The sequence below is a fragment of the Propithecus coquereli genome, unplaced genomic scaffold (genome assembly GCF_000956105.1).
Source record: "Propithecus coquereli isolate 6110/MARCELLA unplaced genomic scaffold, Pcoq_1.0 Scaffold210, whole genome shotgun sequence".
NCBI classification, from domain to species: domain Eukaryota; kingdom Metazoa; phylum Chordata; class Mammalia; order Primates; family Indriidae; genus Propithecus; species Propithecus coquereli.
In genome coordinates, this window is record NW_012146079.1 from 5,221,673 (window position 1) to 5,240,808 (window position 19,136).

General features: G+C 38.5%; 1 protein-coding gene across 1 annotated transcript in view; it reads right to left on the bottom strand.

Moving 5' to 3' along the window:
• The window catches only part of KIF28P, a 46,955-nt gene that overhangs the window by 23,711 nt on the left and 4,108 nt on the right, over positions 1-19,136 (bottom strand). Inside the window, exons 3-7 of the mRNA XM_012644340.1 lie at positions 11,169-11,372; positions 6,812-6,847; positions 5,752-5,976; positions 3,590-3,744; positions 689-800 (exon numbers count right to left, since the gene is read on the bottom strand). Coding sequence (XP_012499794.1) covers positions 689-800; positions 3,590-3,744; positions 5,752-5,976; positions 6,812-6,847; positions 11,169-11,372 — 732 coding nt within the window. The remainder of the gene's footprint in view (positions 1-688; positions 801-3,589; positions 3,745-5,751; positions 5,977-6,811; positions 6,848-11,168; positions 11,373-19,136) is intronic.

Sequence of the window (19,136 nt, forward strand, 5' to 3'; positions counted from 1 at the left end):
AAAACTTTGAAATGAAGTATTTAAAAATGGGCAAGATTAAATGACTGAGAGCAAGGATGTGTTTTACTGTGAATTTTGGAGAGAGGTGCACATGCGACAAGGCCCTGCAGGGAGCATTTCCCTCCTAACCAGGACAGCAGAGTGGAGGCCAGGGCGGGCCTGGGGGCAGAGTTCGCCCAGTTTTGTCCCTCCCTGTGCGCAGTTAAAGCTGAAGCACAGAGAGTCCTGATCTTAACCCAGTGCGTGCTACAGCCACTTGGCAAACGTTTAAAATAAGAGTCCAAGGTCTTTGCCGAGAGGACATGATTCAGCTGCTCTCCAGGTTGAGCGTCTGCCTGCACCTGGCACAGTCAACGCTGATTTCCTGCCTCGCCGTGGTGTGACCGCTGATTTACAATAACGTGGCATTGTTTTATTTTTAAAATGGTACTAGTTTTTTTCTGATAATGAAAGTAATATATGTTCCTTGTAGAGAATCTGAAAACTACAGAAAAGAATAAATAAAGAATTAGAAATACAGAAACATTATTTGAAGATTGTAACAGGAAGAGCGCCAGGAATCGGGAGATAGTATGTAAGAACGTGCTGTGTCCAAGCAGCACGCTACATGACGGGCGCATTGAGAATAATTTTAATCACAATACTAACAGCTAGGTCAGTGCGAAATGGTGTAAGAAAGTCGTTTTACCAAAGCAGTCCTGCTGTTCCCACCCAGAGCCGACTGGAGCAGTTTGGTCAGGACGGAATCTCTGTAGGGAACGTGCAGGACTCTCTTCCCCATGGCTGCATCGGCCAGAGCGCTGGATGAAAAAGAAAATACGAAACAACAAATTAAAAGAATGTGTCAAGAAGAAATCTTACCATTACACAGAGGATGAGGGAAGCAAAAATAGAAAAACTAATACCAAAAAATACAAAAAATTAAAAAAAGAAGAAATCTGCCCCCTGGCGACAAGTGGGAAACAGCTCTCGAGTCCCTGTCCGCGCCCACAAACCTGATGCTGCCACCCACCGGCAGAGACACCTGTACGAAGACTGAAGCAAGACGGCTGACCCCGGGCGCTGAGGCCCCGTCAGAGTCAACCCCGAGAGAGCGTTACAGAGACGGGAAGCCTGAGGAGACCGCGGCTGGTAAGTCTGTGCGGAGAAGGGGCTGCGATCCGAGGAAGAGGAGGCAGGCGGAGCCGTGCGGAGACAGGCTTGGGGGATGGTTGTGCGTTCTCTCCCTTCCTTCCTCTCGTGTCTGAAGGTCCCTCATGACGCAGCCTCGGGGCAAGAGTGAGCGAGAGGCCCCCGCCTGCTCCAGGGGACCACAGAGACAGCAGCGCTGGCGAAGGCAGCGGGAAAGCAGGGAGGAAGCCTCGTCTGACAGAAATTACAGTCACAAGCAGAGGAAAGGGATCCATAACGTTCTTCTGGCAGATTTGGAAAAGAAACAATGATCTTATAGAAGAGAAGAAATACGATAATTGAAATTAGAAACACCATGTTTAGGTTTAACAGCAAATTAGACAGTGGAATTAGTGCATTAGATCGTTCAAAAGGAATTATCCAGATTGCAGTCCAGAAACGAGAGGAAGGTTAAGAGACACAGAGAACAGAGTTAGAAGGTCCAAGTAGTCTAATCCAAGTCCTAGAAAAGAAGAGGGAAAAAAAATGGGCAGAGGTGATATATGAGAAATAATGGCTAAGAATTTTCCAGAACTGATGAAAATCACTAATCCACAGAGCTATGAAGGCCAAAGAATTCCAAGGAGGATAAATAGAAGTTTACGCTCAAATACAACGTAGTGAAATTGGACAACACCAAAAACAAAGAGAAAGGCTTAAAGCAGTTAGGGAAAAAGATTATCGTCAAGAAAACAGAAACTGAGTTTGCCTTCAGCAGGTCATCACTGAAGGAAATTCCAGAAAATATACTTCAACCAGAAGGAGACTGATTATGGATAGCAGCTCTGAGGTACACAAAGGAACAAATTTTAAAAAGATAAATGTGAATGAATACTGTGTAAAATAGGAAGAATAATGTCTTCTGGGGTTAAAGAAGAATAGAATTGAAATACCTAACAATTACATGTGTAGAATGGAAATCTTATTCAGGAGGAGGATAAAGTATTTATTATATTTAGACTTTGACCACAGATTAAAAACTAAGAAACAGTTAAGCATATATTGAATTTTGATATATTACGGGTGGCGTAGAAGATCACTGGTAAAGGGGGACTATTCAACAAACGGAAGTGGGAAACTTGGAAATCTATAAGGAAAAGAATGAGAAGAATGCCTACCTTACACCACACACAGAAATCAACTCCAAATGGGTAGGAACTTACATGTAATACAGGCAGATATCTTTCTGACTCTAATTTTGTTAGGACACAAGAAATGCAAAACAAACCACAACCATAAGTTCTGCTCAATAGGCCCCTTAAAGAAAGCGAAAAGACAAGCTACTGACTGGGAGAAGATATTTATACTATATGTGGTTAAGAAAAGAGTAATAAAAAAATATGTCCAGAATGCCTACGAATCCATAAATACAATGACTGAGTAGAACAATGGGAAAAACATAAGAATAGGAATTTCAAGAGGAAACGTATTGCTAATAAATATATGAAGAGATGTTTAAACTTGTTCATAACCAGAAATATCAAGATCATAGTAAAAGTCATTTATTTACACCAATTTAATTGATAAATATCACAAAATCTAAAAATACTAAGTCTTAGAAAAGATATGGATCAATGTGATAACTTATAACATTGCTGGGAATATAAACTGGTCCAACCACTCTGGAAAACAATTTGTCATCATCTTGCAAAATTAGGTACTCACACACCTTATAACTCACAGTTTCAATTCTTTGTCTATACTCAAAAGAAACTTAAATATAGTTATGTGCAATAATGACATCTCAGTTGATGGACTGTGTACACAACCGTATTTCTACTGTACTCATGCTACGTTTGGATATGTTTAGATACACAATTACCGTTGTGTTACAGTTGCCTGCAGTATTCAGTATGGCAACATGCTGTACAGGTTTGTACCCATATAGCCTAGGTGTATAGTAGGCTATACCATCTAGGTTTATGTAAGTCACTCTATGATGTTTGCACAATGATGCAATCACCTAACTTACATAGATATATACATATACAAAAATTCATTGAGCTGAACATTTATGATTTGTGTACTTTACTATAATTTATACTTTAATAAGAAAGTTTTTAAAAAGTAAGTCCCAGAAGACAATATAGCACTTTACCCTTTTTATAAAGTCCCAAAATGAGTGCTACTAAATAATTTTCACATGCGATAAAACAAGAAAGGAGGAAAGAGGAGGGGCATAGAAAGAACGTAAGGTGGTTACCTCCCAGGGGAGGACAGGTGAGGAATACCCACTAGTTCTTGGGTTGGGTGGTGGTTTTATTAGTGTTATTTAAAAAGTTAATTAGTTTAAAATACATAGTAGGGCCAGGCATGAGCCAAGGATGGCAGTGGATCATAAACTAAAGATTATAATTAATCCAATTTTTTATACTGAGGCCATTTTTATGGCACAAATACCTGCCTGCTGATTATTTACCTGATAACATTTCCCAAACTGGTTAAACTTAAGTTAACTCGTGATCCTTCTCTCAATCTGTCTCCTTCGGATCCTGAAGATTTCTGCCTTTCACTTCCTGCTAGATCCACCAAATTAATACTGGATTGTTTGGTGAGGTCTCTGTCTGGGAAAACCTGCAGAAAAGCACCACAGGTCACCCTGCGTGATTAGGGAGGCGGCAGGCTGCACATGAAGTCACTCTAGTTTGCACGTTTAAATGGTTCTTCTAATTATATTTCAGACTCAAAAAAGACAATAAAATGTACAGTGTAAAATACCATCCTCTTTACAGTGACATTTTACAACAACACATGACCAGACCCATCAAGTTTCCCCTTCCCGATTCTGCAAAGCTCTTCTCCAGTGAAATATGAAATATCAGTTATTGCTCCTGTATTTCTATGGCCAATAAGCTTTTTAAATATAAAATACTGTGAAATCTGCAAAATAAGTAACTGTTCAGGATTGTGTAGTCCTGTAGTGGAAAAAACATGAGTTTTAGAATCTTATGGATTCCCCTGCTGGCTACATGACTACAAGCAAATGACTCGACTTTTCAGAGTTTCAGCTTTCTCAGTTGTAAATGGTGATAGGAACACATTGTTGAGACGGGATGAAGGTTAAAAGATGTAATGATTATAACACATGCCTGGCACACAGTATCAGGAGTTAACATTACTGCCGACCCCAGTAAACAGGGTTTGGTACTAAATCTCTTCACTCAGCTGATTTCCTCTCTGCCCCTAAAATATTAAAAAAATAGAAGGGCAGGCCGGGCGCGGTGGCTCACGCCTGTAATCCTAGCTCTCTGGGAGGCCGAGGTGGGCGGATTGTTTGAGCTCAGGAGTTCGAGACCAGCCTGAGCAAGAGCGAGACCCCATCTCTACTGAAATTAGAAAGAAATTAATTGGACAACGAAAAATATATAGAAAAAATTAGCCGGGCATGGTGGCGCATGCCTGTAGTCCCAGCTACTCGGGAGGCTGAGGCAGAAGGATCGCTTGAGCCCAGGAGTGTGAGGTTGCTGTGAGCTAGGCTGACGCCACGGCACTCTAGCCCGGGCAACACAGTGAGACTCTGTCTCAAAAAAAAAAAAAAATAGAAGGGCAAATCATGTATAACGTTTCCGAATTTTACTAACAATGTAAAGCCAAGTGAATTGCACTTAAGAGTTTACAAATTTCTTTAAAATGCAGCGTCTTAAAAAAATAAAATGAAATGCAGTGTCCTATTCAAGTCTCCTTTTACAGACAAGGAAGCTCAGACTCAGGGAGATAAAGTTATTTCCCAAAGTTTTAGTGCTGGCGAACAAGGCATCAGACTTAAAGCCAGTCCAATGTTTTCCCACTATTCTTGGTTATAGTGGGATAATTTTTATTGATTACTATTCTATTACTAGTTCTATGACTTAGGGGACAGAGGCAGTAAGATCACAGCTAATTATAACATTCACCCAGGATTTGTAAGCAGCATTTCTAGATCACATTGGTGATATTGTATAGATGACTCTCTGGTATTCACCAAGGAGCACGGAAGAAAAAGTATGCTCTAGTTTATCAAAGACTCTAGTTAGTAGAATGTTATGTGGATTACCTGGTTGCAAAGAATTTATCTTGGTACTTCCAAGTATTGAAAAGGTACTTCAGTATCTGGTGGTCTCCTGGGCTCACGGATCTGAAAGGTGGTCACCATCTTAGTGATACACAGACCCGCTACTGATCTAATTCTCCATGAGAAACCATGGAGTCACTCTCAGATCTTCACAATTTGCTCCTTGATCAACGTGAGGTCACAGTCCACTCCTCAGAGCATGGAGTTTACTTGAAGGCAAATAGCCTTTAGTCCTGTGGGCACTTTGGGGACATGGTAGCCCATACTGCCACTCTACCATTAGCAATGGGCTCATTCGCCAGGTGGGGCATGGACATTGAGGTGGGAAGGGGGACAGGAAAAGTGCAGGTACTTCACTTTTTCCTGCTTCTGACCCTATAATCTATGCTTGGAAGAGCCACCTGAATCCATAGGTCTAATCTGCAAGGATTCCATAATCCCCACCAGCCTGTTATGCCATTATGCGGAAAGAACCTTCCACAGACCAGTCTGTTGGGAGATCCGGACAGTGGCATTCACCTGAATCTCACCTGCTTGAACTGGATGGTGATGACCATGTGGGACCGGCTGCTGCTGGCATTCATGTTGGTGGAAGCTGTGGTCCTTATTTTTGTTCCTTGTTCCATCAGCCTTTCAATTTGTGTGTAGTTCTCGCAAGGCACTGATGTCAAACCTTCCACATAAAAGCCCACCTGCTGATCTTCCCTTATTTTGAGCCCACCAGGTTTTTTGGTTCTAGACAGCAAATCTCTTATCTGTGGAAAAAAGAAGAAATAATGTAAACTTCAGGGAGGGAATTTTGTTTACCTCATTGCTGTTATCTCTGCCTACAATATATCAGGTGTTCAATAACTATTGGATGAATGAATAAATAGTACATTTCTGTAAGGACTTCATAATTTAGCTAAGTAGAAATAGGGAAATGGCAAGAACAGAGAGAATCCTGTTGTAATTATTGAAGTCAGGTGCATATTTAAAATTTTTTAAAATTTATTTTTAGAAACGCAGTTTTATTGTTTTCCGGTATGTAGCTAGAGCTCTTCAACGAGACCGAATTCCCCATGGGTGGGGTCCTGTCTTTTTGCCGTCGATCCTAACACACACAGCGTCCGATGAATGCTTGTTGATTGTGCGTTGTGACTGGCTAGGCTAACAAATAATGTTTAAGACACTGCATGCTGGAGCCTGGGGAAACTGCTTTTGTGGCATGATAAAGTATTTGAATAGCATCCACAGTTTCTGCCTATAAACAGGTGCTTCTAAAGCTTTTGTGCTTGAACACATTGTTCTCTTATTAACAAAAATTCTCCTAGCAATCTTGTTAATTCTTATTTCATCAACAACTCTTTTGTGGATAATATGAAAATAAACCATCCTAGCTTCTTTCTGAATTATCACAAATTGTGTATTGCAAAGTGACGAAGTGGCCGAAACGTAGAGTGTGGAGATAGACGTAAGACGAAGCTGGAGAGGTAGGTAGGCTGATGGTCAAGGCCAGGGCAAAGCAGAGGAGGTGACTGGGAGTCCCTGATGTTTATTAAGCTGCAGAGTCACTCAAATTTGTGTGTCAGAAAATATAATCTCTATTACCTGTTCATTGTAAATTTCCAGCATACTGAAGGTAACCTGTATAGAGAAAAGCACAAAGTGAATATTTTCTTGAAACAGTCACCTTTGAGAAAACAGTGATATGGAAACAACATAAATGTCAATAAAGGGAAAAGCTAGTATTAAATATAGTAAAGGTCTATTTTAACATGCAATTTGAGGTTCTCAAATAATTTTAATGATGTGCGGGAAGTTTTTAATATAAATTAGATACAAAAAGTGTGTGTGTGTGTGTGTGTGTGTGTGTGTGTGTGTGTGTCTTTTAGTCTCAATTGGGAACAGAAAAAGGTGATTCTTTAATGCTCACACCCCAATCTGAACATATGTAGAAGAAAAGAATGGTCTTTACTGTGCTTTTCGAATATTGCTATCCAAACTGACACCTCTTAAGCAGGATTTGGGAGATCTGAATGGCTTTATTCTACAGAAAAGGCTTTAAGATACTGACATTTTGCCACTCTCCACCCATAAAAAAGCTGGCTTTTCTGTGATGAGTCTTGCCAGTTGAGCCTTGTGGCCATAGAGCTTCCCGCTAGTTTCAGAGTGTCTCGTGTTTAAAAATGAACAAATGGACAAGGATTAGCAGATAAGGAAGGCCTGCAATATAAATGAGAGACCAAAACAAACAAGTAGAAAAAAGGAACTTAATTCAGAGAAAACTGACCATGAAGAGAGTAAAAGAAAGCATTTTTAAAAGCCCTATAATTAATAGCCCCAGAAAGATAAATAATTATATCTATGAAAAAACAGGATGCTATTAAAAAGGAACAAAGAGTAAGAAGAAGTTTTTGTAAATTAAATTTATCAATGAAAGCCAAAATAAAAATGTAGAAGAGTTATAAAATACAGTTGAGGGAATCCTCTAAAATGCAGAATAAAAAGAACAAGAAATGGAAAATAGGTGATAAAAGATAATAAAATTAACACATGTTTGTACAGAGGTTCAAAATCCAATTAGTAGAAGTTCTAGAAAGAGAAAGCAGAAGAAACAGAGGGGAGAAACTTATAAAAGAAATAATAAAGGTTTCCCAGAATGGAGAAAAGACTCATATTAAGACACGTCAGAACATCAGGGATAAGAGAAGGTCCTCAAAGCTGCGAGTGGGAAACCAGCCATCCAAAAAGATCACGTACAAAGAACTGGGAAGCAGAATGGCAGCTGACTTCTCAGCTGCAACATTGGAACTTAAAAGATAATGGAATAATGTCTTCAATATTCTCAGAGATCTAGGATTTTATTCTGGGTAAACATCAATTGCGTGTGGAGATAAGAAAAGATATTTTCAGCTGTGCAAAGGATGCAAGAAATGCACGCTTGATGCACCTTTTCTGATCAAGTTGCAGCACAAGGAGAGAGTAAAACAAGAAAGAGGATGTAGGAGCCAGGGGAGCCCACCAAGAAGGTTGCAGTAAAGTTCCAGAATGACGGTTTTGTGGTAGACCTGGAGAAACACAGCTCCAACTGTAGTAGGAGAATAGAAGACACCTGTTGAAGGAGACCCCAAAAATAATAGAACCAAAAGGCTTGAGTATCTGAAAAATAAAGTCAGTAGGCATGTGACAGTGATTTGGAGCATTTAGAAAGATTCATAGAAAAGTAAACACAATTTTAAAAGACAATTAAAAATTCCAAGAAAAGGTATAGAAAGGATATATGAATGAATAGTTGGTTCAGCAGTGAACTATATATTTGTACAACTGAAATGCTAATAACTATTGATTCAACCAAGTTTTATAATATGCATTATCCCAAATGCAGGGGGTATGTAAGAGAAAAAGTATTGTGGTTGGGGGTGTCAGTGTGGCAGAGTGAAATCCTCTTCTACCATGGTGGAGAGATAGCAGATAATGCCCGAAATTGCTTTTTAAGAAGAGAAAAACCAACATCATTTTAAAATATGGAGACAGATACCAGGGAAAACAGCTAACTAGTTGAGGATGGTAACCGTGGGGAGTCACAGGGAGGGGAAAGAGGATGGCCAGGAGACTGGCAGTTTCCATTATAAGCCTTTCTGTACTATTTGAAGTTTTTTTTTTTTTTCAGCAGCTTTATTGAGATGTAATTCACATACAGTATAGTTCAGCCATTTAAAGTGTACCATCCAATGGTTTTGAGTATATTCACAGAGCTGTGCAGCCATCCCCATACATCCCCTACATCCTAAATCTAGAACATTCCATCCCCCCTCCAAAAGAAACAAATTGGCAGTTACTCCCTCTTCTCTGCCTTCTCCCCTGTCCCAGAGGCCCACAGACTCGAAGCAACCACTAATCTGCTTTCTGCCTCTATAGATTTGCCTATCCTGGAAATTTCATATAAATGGAATCATACAACATGTGTGTGTGTGGTGGGGAGGTTCTTTCTTTTTTAGTCTTCTTTAGAGATGGGGTCTGGCTCTGTCACCTAGGCTAGAGTACAGTGGTGCAATCACAGCTCACTGTAACCTGCAATTCCTGGGCTCAAGCAATCCTCCTGCCTTAGCCTCCCGAGTAGCAGGAAATACAGGTGTGTGCCACCATGCCTGGCTAATTTTTCTATTTTTCGTAGAGACGGAGTCTTGCTATGTTGCTCAGGCTGGTCTCGAACTCCTGGCCTCAAGCGATCCCCCACTGCCTTGGCCTCCCAAAGTGTTGGGATTATAGGCATAAGGTACTGCACCTGGCCTTTTTCCTTTCCTTTTTCTTTTTCTTTCTTTCTTTCTTTCTTTTTTTTTTTGTGTGTGTGAGGCATCCTCCTGAGTAGCTGGATTACAGGCATGGGCCACCCCGCCCACCTCTAGCTTCTTTCACTTGGCATAATGTGTTCAAGGCTTATCTATGTTGTAGCATGTGTTAGAATTTCATTCCTTTTTAAGGCTGAGTAATAGTCCATTGTAGGGATATAACATATTTATTCATCAGTTCGTGAATATTGGGTTGTTTCCACTTTTTGGCTATTGTGAACAGGCTACTGTGGAATATTCGTGTACAAGTTTTTGTGCGGACATATGCTTTCCTTTCTCTTGAGTATCTGAGTTTTCAATCCATGCGCGTGTCTGGGTATGGTGGCTCATACCTGTAGTCCCAGCTTTGGGAGGCTGAGGAGGGAAAATCGCTTGAGCCCAAGAGTTCGAGGCTGCAGTGGGTTGTGATCACGCTCAGGGCTCTCCAGCCCGGGCGGCAGAGTGAGACCCTGTCTCTAAAAAACAAAAATGAATTTAAAAAACTGTACTTGTATTCCTTTGAAAATATTTTAGTTAAAAAATTAGAAATACTTTAATTGAAATTAGAATGTTAATGGTATTTTAGGTGATGAGACTGAGTAAATTCTATTCTCTAGGTTGAACACATTACCTTTAAAATCTGAAAAATAATTAAGATAAAAAATAATGCACTGTTGCATTTTCATAACTCCAGTTTAAACTATTCTGCCACTTGAGAAAGCAGAAACTTAGACTATGCTTTCAGGTATTTTTTGACATTTTGCTGTCGTATTTTAAAGCTAATTATGTTGTTATATTCCATCTTGAAAATGTCACCAACCTTCAGCAAATTTATAATTGTTTTGGGTCTTCTATGCTAGGGCAAGTAAAAAGCTATGCCCTATATAAGAAAAAAAGTAAGAAACAAAGTAACATTCTTTATTTAGAAATAAAAACAAATTAAGATGAGAACATACCCACAACCTTGGTAGAAGAGGGCAGCAGAGAAAACCATAGGCTTGAGTCAGCTAAAATTTTGTTTTATAAACCTCACTAATGATCTCTCATTAGAGCTGGCAATTCAATTGTCTGCTTCCATGATATCTGCAGTGCTTTTTAAAAATATTTCCTTGGATTTGTCTCCATAGAACCAGAAAAATTCAACATCTTATTTTTTATTTTTTTATTTTTTGAGACAGAGTCTCACTCTGTTGCCCAGGCTAGAGTGCCGTGGCGTGGTCTTAGCTCACAGCAACCTCAAACTCCTGGGCTCAAGCGATCCTCCTGCTTCAGCCTCCCAAGTAGCTGGGACTACAGGCATGCGCCACCATGCCCGGCTAGTTTTTTCTATATATTTTTAGTTGTCCAATTAATTTCTTTCTATTTTTAGTAGAGACGGGGTCTCGCTCTTGCTCAGGCTGGTTTCGAACTCCTGAGCTCAAACAATCCGCCTGTCTCGTCCTCCCAGAGAGCTAGGATTACAGGCGTGAGCCACCGCGCCCGGCCTCAACATCTTATTTAGCTGCAACATGACCTTGTAATCGTATAAACATGTTGGTATGAAACACTAACATTATTCTAAAATAGAGATGCTGATAACTTCCATTTGGAGAAGGGGTCCAAAATGAAACAGTACAGTTCCATTCTAGAGCACATACCTGGTATTCTTGATTTCTCTCCTGCTTCTCGATTGCTTGAAAGAGCTCTTCACACACATTTGGAATAATACCCTTGTTGGCACCAAACCCAATCATGGAATAGCTTTTCCCAGAGCCAGTTTGGCCATAGGCCAGGAGAGTAGCATTATAACCTTGCCAAGCGCTGTCCAGAATCCCCCTGCCAAGGTCATGGAAAACATCTCTCTGGAAAGAAGATCCACATGTTTGGCATGTTTGGCACAGGCCAGTGGCACGTACAGTTACGCTTCCTTCCTTTTCTCAGAGCTCTTAAAATCTACTATTCTGGTTTTGATAAGTTCCACCTTCCTATCACATGACCTACTTACACAACTCAGATGCTGGCTTAGAAACAGTGGGGTAAAACTGGAAACCAAAAAAGGATTTGTCAATATGGAAAATACTGATCGTTTACATTCATGGATTCTATCACCAGATATATTTTGAACTAGCTAGTATCCATCAATAATGAATTTGTGTATTTTACAGCCCTGCCAGAAACATCGGCTAGGTCTTTAAAATTAAGCAACTAGGCAAAAAACTATTGACACCAAGGTACAGAGACCAAAGCGTTTTCTACTTCTTTATTCCTTAACCCAAATAATAGCATCACGAAATCCCCACACCAAGTTTTGCCCTCTGCTGGTGAGCTCTCTTCTTTTTTCCACAGGCCTGGTGGTTCTGAAGCATGTCTTCAAGACACACATACACTCATATATGTATATGTGCACCTGTCTTTTTCTTTTCTTTTTTTTTTTTTTTTTTAGGGTGGAAGAGAGAGATGCTTATGCCCACAGTTGCTTGAAAGGGAGGGCGTGTGACCTGGCTCTTTTTATTATCAGGGCCATGGCCAAGGCCAGCAATAGCTTTTTTATTTTGTTGTTGTTTGGAGATAGGGTCTCAGTCTGTTGTCTGGGCTGGAGTGCAGTGGTGTGATCATAACTCGCTGTAACCTCAGACTCCTGGGCTTAAGCGATCCTCCTGCCTCAGCTTCCCGAGTAGTTGGGACTACAGGCATGCGTCACCACACCTGGCTAATTTTACTATTTTTTGTAGAGATGGGGTCTGGCCATGTTGCTCAGGCTGGTCTTGAACCTCAAGCAATCCTCCCGCCTCAGCCTCCCAAAGTGCTGGGATTATGGGTGTGAGCCACCGCACCCGGCCTACTTCTCTTATTTGAGACTATTTCCAAGGGTATGTTCCTTCCTAGTCTCTAAGAGCAATAATAAAACAGTAAGTAAACATTACATGCTCTATTTGTTAGCAATATATACATTTGTACAATTTTTATTTCTGGGAAGGCTGCACATACCGACTTCATGTGATTTACATAGGCATAACATGTGGCATATGACCAATGGCTTCCCAGAACACTGTGCCTGTGCTTTCACCAGAAAGATGTACTATACGATGGACGTCTACTCCACCTGGGAGCTATCAGCTGAGCCTGGGGAGTGCTCATCAACTTAGTAAAGCAACTAGTTTTGCTGTCTTGTCGTCTTAGCGCTATTGGAGATTTGGGAAAATGGGGTTTTTTTTGTCTTTAATTTTTCTGGATTGAAAACTTCAAACAGGTAATACGAATTTTATTAAATAAATGAAATCATAGGTAGATAATAGAATCATTTGATAAATTTTGTTAGCTGTACAGTTTTTCTCTATAGTTTTCCATTGAAATATCTTTTGGGTATCAGTTATTTGGATATTAGATAAGCCAGGAAATCATAGAACTATTTTTCTAATTTCTTCCTTCCCACAATCCTAAAATCAAATATAGGAAATATTATCTTATGCTGTCCCACATGAAACGGTAATATGCAGTGTCTTAATGGGTGGTCAACAAAAACTCATTCTGGGATGGGAGGAAAAATTGTTGACAAAGAGGAGTCTTCATAGCGTTTCTTGCAGTCTTTTGAAACTATCTTCACTGAAGTAAACTTAATATTCCTAAATGCACTCATTTTAAGTATACAGTTTAATGAGTTTTGACATGCTCATCACATTCAGCTATTCACCACCACTATGATCAAGGCATTTTTGTTTCATTTTAATTTCTTCAAAAACTTCCCTTGTGCGACTTTGCAGTCAGGGGCCTCCTCCTCACCTTCAGCCGCTACTGATTTACTTTCCATAACAACGGTTGTGGTTTTTTCTAGAATTACCATTTGAGTGGAGTTGTACAGTGTGTAGTCTTGTGTATGTGATATCTTTCGTTTAGTACAATGCTTTTGACATTCATCCATGCAGTTGCATGTAATCAGGAATTCCTTTTTATTGGTGAATCATATTGTATTTTATAAATACAGAGTATCATTTTATTATCCATTCACCAGTTGATGGACATTTGAATTGTTTTCAGCTTGAGAACTATTATATAAGAAGTTGCTATGGACATTAGCATTCACGTGTTTGTGAGGACATATATTTTTATTTCTCTTGGAATTGCTGGGTTGTATGGTTAAGTGCATGCTTCAGTCTGGAAACTGCCTGTTTTCCAAAATAACTGAACCATTTTGCATGGCCATGAGCACTGTATGAGAGTTCCAGTTTCTCCCCATGCATGTCAACACTTGCTATTGTCAGTTTTTAATTTTTGTCATTGTCAGGGATGCATAGTATTATCTCATCGTGGTATTATTTTACAGGTTTCCTAATGACTAATGAAGTTAAACATTTTTTCATTGATTTTAGGTAATTTATATATCTTTGCTGAAACCTCTGATCAAATCTTGCCCTTAAAAACAATTGACTGGTTTTTCTATTTTTAAATAAAAATTTATTATATATTTTGGATACTCTATCAGACATATGTTTTATAAATATTTTCTTTCTTGGTTTGCCTTTTCATTTTATTACTGGTATCTTTCACAGAACAAAAATTGTTTTTTTTTTTAACAAAACTTTATTTATCAAACATTTTTTTTTATGGTTTATACTTTTTGTGTCCTAAGACATCTTTGCCAAATCTGAGATCACAACATTTTTCTCCTTTCGTTTAGAAGTTTTATAATTTTAGCTCTAGCAGTTAGGTATATAATCCATTTTAAGTTAATTTTTAATGTAATGTAAGGAAAGGATCAAGGTTCATTTTTTTTCACATGAATATCCAACATCTTTAGCATCATTTGTTGAAAAGACTTTCATTTGAAAGTTTGTCTGTTTACCAGGGCTGCCATCACAAATTACAACAAACTGGGTGGCTAAAAACAATAGGCCTCATCTGCCAAGATCCTATTAACAAATAAGGTCACATTCTGAGGTTATAGGTGGACATGAGTTTTTGGGGGCCACTGTCCAACCCATTATAGCATCTTTGTAGAAAATCAGTTGACAATGTGTGAGAGTCTATTTCTGGACACTCCATTCCATTGATTTATACGTCTATCTTTAAACGAATACTACATTATCTAGATTACTTTAGCTTTACAGTGGGTTTTAAGTTCTCCAATTTATTCTCTTTCAAAATAATTTTGGCTATTCTAAGTTCTTTACAATTTCATGCACATTACTGAAATGGTGTATCAATTTCTACAAAAAATCCCTGCTGGGATTTTGATTGGTATTGCTTTGAATCTATTGATCGATTTGACTTTGTAATAATATTGAGTCTTCTGATTCATTTAGTTAAGTCTTCCTTTCACAAATGGTTTATAATATTCAATGTATAGTTTTTGCATACATTTTTCTAAATTGATCCTTAAAGTACTTCATGTTTTTGATGGTATTGTAAATATTTTAAAATTTTAATTTCCAGTTCATTGCTAATATAGAGAAATACTATTGATTTTTATATATTGACATTTTTGAACACACTTATTAACTATAGTAACTTTTTTGGGTATATTCTTTAGGATTTTCTATTTTACTTTAATTTTTTTTAGCAGTGAGGTCTCACTACGTCCAGGCCAGAGTGCAGTGGCTATCCACAGATGTGGTCATAGTGCACTGCAGCCCTGAACTGCTGGTCTTAAGTGATCCTCCCACTTCAGCAGGATGTTTTTCACATAATAATGTCATCTGCAAATAGTTTTGCATCTTCTTTTCCAATCTGCATATCTTATTTCCTACTAATTGCCTATCGCCCTGGCTAGAACCTGTAGTAAATGTTATATAAAAACTATGAGAATATACATCTTGACCTTGTTCCCAATCTTAGGGAGAACCATTGTTTCACCATCAAATGTGATGGAACCTATGTTTTTCAGGGAAGTTCTGTTTCTAGAAGCTTCCTCTTATTTCAAGTTTGCTGAGAGTTTTATCTCAATTGGGTGCTATGTTTTGTCAAATGGTTTTTCTGCATCTGATCATGTTTTTTTTTTCTCCTATATTCTGTTCATATGATGAATTCCATTGATTTTCAAACGTTAAACCAACTTCACATTCCTAGGAAAAGCCCCACTTGATAGTGATGGGGCTTCATAGAGGGATTGCTTGATAGTGATAGGAACATACTAAGCCCCACTTAATATTATTGGATTCTATTTGCTGAAATTTTGTTAACAATTGTTGTGTCTATGTTCATGAAGGATATTGGTCTGTAGCATTTTTGTAATATCTTGGTGTAACACTGGCCTCATAAAATGAGATGGAAAGTGTTTCCTCCTCTTCTCTCATCTGCAAGGTGTTGGGTTTTTTATAGAATTCTCACCATTTCTTTCTTTGGTAGAATTCGCTAGCAGAGACATCTAGGCCTAAAGTTTTCTTTGTGAGGTTTTTAGTTACAAATCCAATTTCTTTAATAGATACAGGGCTACTTGAGTTACTTGAGTGAACTTCAGTAGCTTGTGTCCATTTCATCTGTGTTGTTGAATGGATTGGCATTAAATTGTTCATAACATTTCTTTGTAATTCTTCTGATGTCTGTAGGGTCGGCAGCAATGTCCCTCTCTCATTTCTGATCTTCCTTGGTATTTTGTATTTTTTTTCCTCGATTAGTTTGGCTAGAGGTTTATCAATTTTAGTGATCTTTTCAAAGGACCAGGTTTCAGTTTCACTGATTTTTCTTTATTGTTTTACTGTTTTATATTTCGTTAGTTACTTTTTTTCTTTTTTCTTCCTCTGCTTGTTTTGTGTTTCATTTGCTCTTCTTTTTCTAAATTCTTAGGTGGAAGCTTAGAATATTGATTTGAGATTGTTCTTCTCTGATAAAAACTTTAATGCTATAAAGTTTTGAAGTTCAGTTATCAGATGCATACCCATTTAGGCCGATTACGTCATCTTTTTTTTTTTTTTTTTTTTTTTTTTGTGACAGAGTCTCACTGTGTTGCCCGGGCTAGAGTGCTGTGGTGTCAGCCTAGCTCACAGCAACCTCAGACTCCTGGGCTCAAGCTATCCTGCTGCCTCAGCCTCCTGAGTAACTGGGACTACAGACATGCGCCACCATGCCCGGCTAATTTTTTCTATATAGATTTTTAGTTGTCCAATTAATTTCTTTCTATTTTTAGTAGAGACGGGGTCTTGCTCTTGCTCAGGCTGGTCTCAAACTCCTGACCTTGAGCAATCCACCCGCCTCGGCCTCCCAGAGTGCTAGGATTACAGGCGTGAGCCACCACTCCCGGCCGGATTGTGTCTTCTTAATGAACTGATTCCTTTATCATTATGTATCATTATTCCTTGTGCCGAAGCCTACTCCATGTGATGTATTTTGTAAATTTTTTTCTTTTTTAATAGAGATGGGGTCTGGCTCTTGCTCAGGCTGGTCTCAAACTCCTGAGCTTAAGCAATCCTCCCACCTTGGCCTCCCAGAGTGCTAGGATTACAGGCGTGAGCCACCGTGCCTGGCCTCCACATGATATAAATGTAGCTTCTCTAGTTTTCTATTTCTTAGTATGTGCAAGATATCTATTTATTTTCAAACCATTTTTTAATCTAATCTGGTTTTTTTCTGTCTAATCTGACAATCTTTGCCTTTTAATGGGCATGTTCAGACTATTTATATTTAATGTAATAATTGATAAGGTTGGCATTAAATCTACTGTCTTGCTATGTATATTCTACTTATTCTATCTCCTCTTTGTTTCTTTTCCTCCTCTTTTCCTGCCATGCTGGGGATTGAGAATGTTTCATAATTCCACTTCCTTACAATTGACTCATCAGTTAGTTATACTTATTTTGTTTATTTATTTATTTTTGATTGCTGTAGGGCAGCTGTTCTTTAAGTGCATCCCAGGGTTCCTGAGATCCTTTCAGGGGAGTTGTAAAGTGAGAACTACTTCTGTGATAATATTAATGTTTGCCTTTTTCACTCTCATTCTCTCATGAGTGGAGCTGGCCAGGGGCTACATGACATGTGATTTTGTAAGAGATTATACATAAGGCAGAGAATCCAGCTGTCGTTTATGAAGCCAGACAAGACAGAGATTTGGAAATATGTAAAACAATGCCATTCTCTTCAGTAGTCTTGGATAAGAAAATCTTTTTTTTCCATAAAAATGTTACGTAAACTAGTAATGGACATTTAATATGCTTTGATTAATATATATATTTTAAATTCCTCAGTGTATTAGTATCCTAGGACAGCAGTAACAGAGTACCACAAATTGTGTGGCTTAAAACAACAGAAATTTATTCTCTCAAGTTTTGGAGGCTAGTAGTCTGAAATACAGGTGTTGGGAGAGTTGGTTCCTTCTGGAGGTTCTTAGGGAAAATCTGTTTCATGCCTCTCTCGTGGCTTTTGGTAGCTGCAGGCAATCTTTGGCATTCCTGAACTTTGCAACCACATCGCTCGGATCTATGCCTTCACGTGGTGCTCTACTTACATGTCTCTGCGTCACTTCTTTTAAGGACACCAGTCATATTGGATTAAAGGCCCACCGCATGCCTGTATGTCCTCACTTTAACTACATTGCAATGACACTCTTTCCAAATAAGGTCACGTTCTGAGGTTCTGGGAAGGACATGAATTTGGGGGAACAATATTCGACCCAATACACTCTGTTGTAATTCCTAACACAGTAAATAATGGTAGATACAACCCATATAAATATCTTTTTGGGTCCTCAAGCATTTAAAAACTTTATAAAGAAGTCCTGGACCAAAAAGATTGAGAACCTATGTTCTAGGGTTACAATGTATTTCTTTAATTTAAAATAGTTTATCTTCAAATGATATTATATCACTTTACATAGAGTATAAACTTTAATCTTTTTCTACAATCCACACACCATAAAATAGTGTAAGACTTTAAAACAATATACTTCCATTACCTCTCTCTTTTTTTTGGTGCTATTGTTATATTTTATTTCTATATGTTATAAACCCCAAAAGACATTTTTTTGCTTTGACAATCAATGACATTTTAAAGAGATTCAAAATTAGAAAAATATCATTTTTGTTTGGTTTGGAATTCTAGGTTGAGAATTTCTTTCAGTTTTTACAGCTATCTCTCCATTGTCCTATGGGCTGCATTGTTCTGACAATGTATCTGCTGTTATTCTTGTTCCTCAGTCTTTTCTCTCTTGTTGTTTTTAAGATTTTTCTCTTTATCACTGGCTTACAGCTAATATTTTCCTTTTAATACAATTAGGGCATACGAGTTGAATTCTGTTACATGATATATTGCGTAGTGGTGAAGCCTGGGCTTTTGTACCCATCACCTGAATAGTGCATGTTGTACCCCATAGGTGACTTTTTGTCCCTCACCCCCTACCACCTTCCCCTGCTTTGAGTTTCCAATGTAGCAATTTAATTAAAATGGGACTTACTGTGATTTTCCTCATCTTTATCTGTTACATTAACCTTTACTTAGGACTCATTAAGCTTCTTGGATCTGTGGGTTTCTAGTTTCTACCAAATTTGGAGAAATTTTAGCCATCATTTCTTCACATATTTTATGCCCCTCCTTACTCTTTCTGTGACTTAATTACATGTATACTTGAGATTGTTCCACAGGTCACTGAGGATCTGTTCATAACCTTCCCCAACTTTTCCTGACTGTTCCTCTTTTCTGCC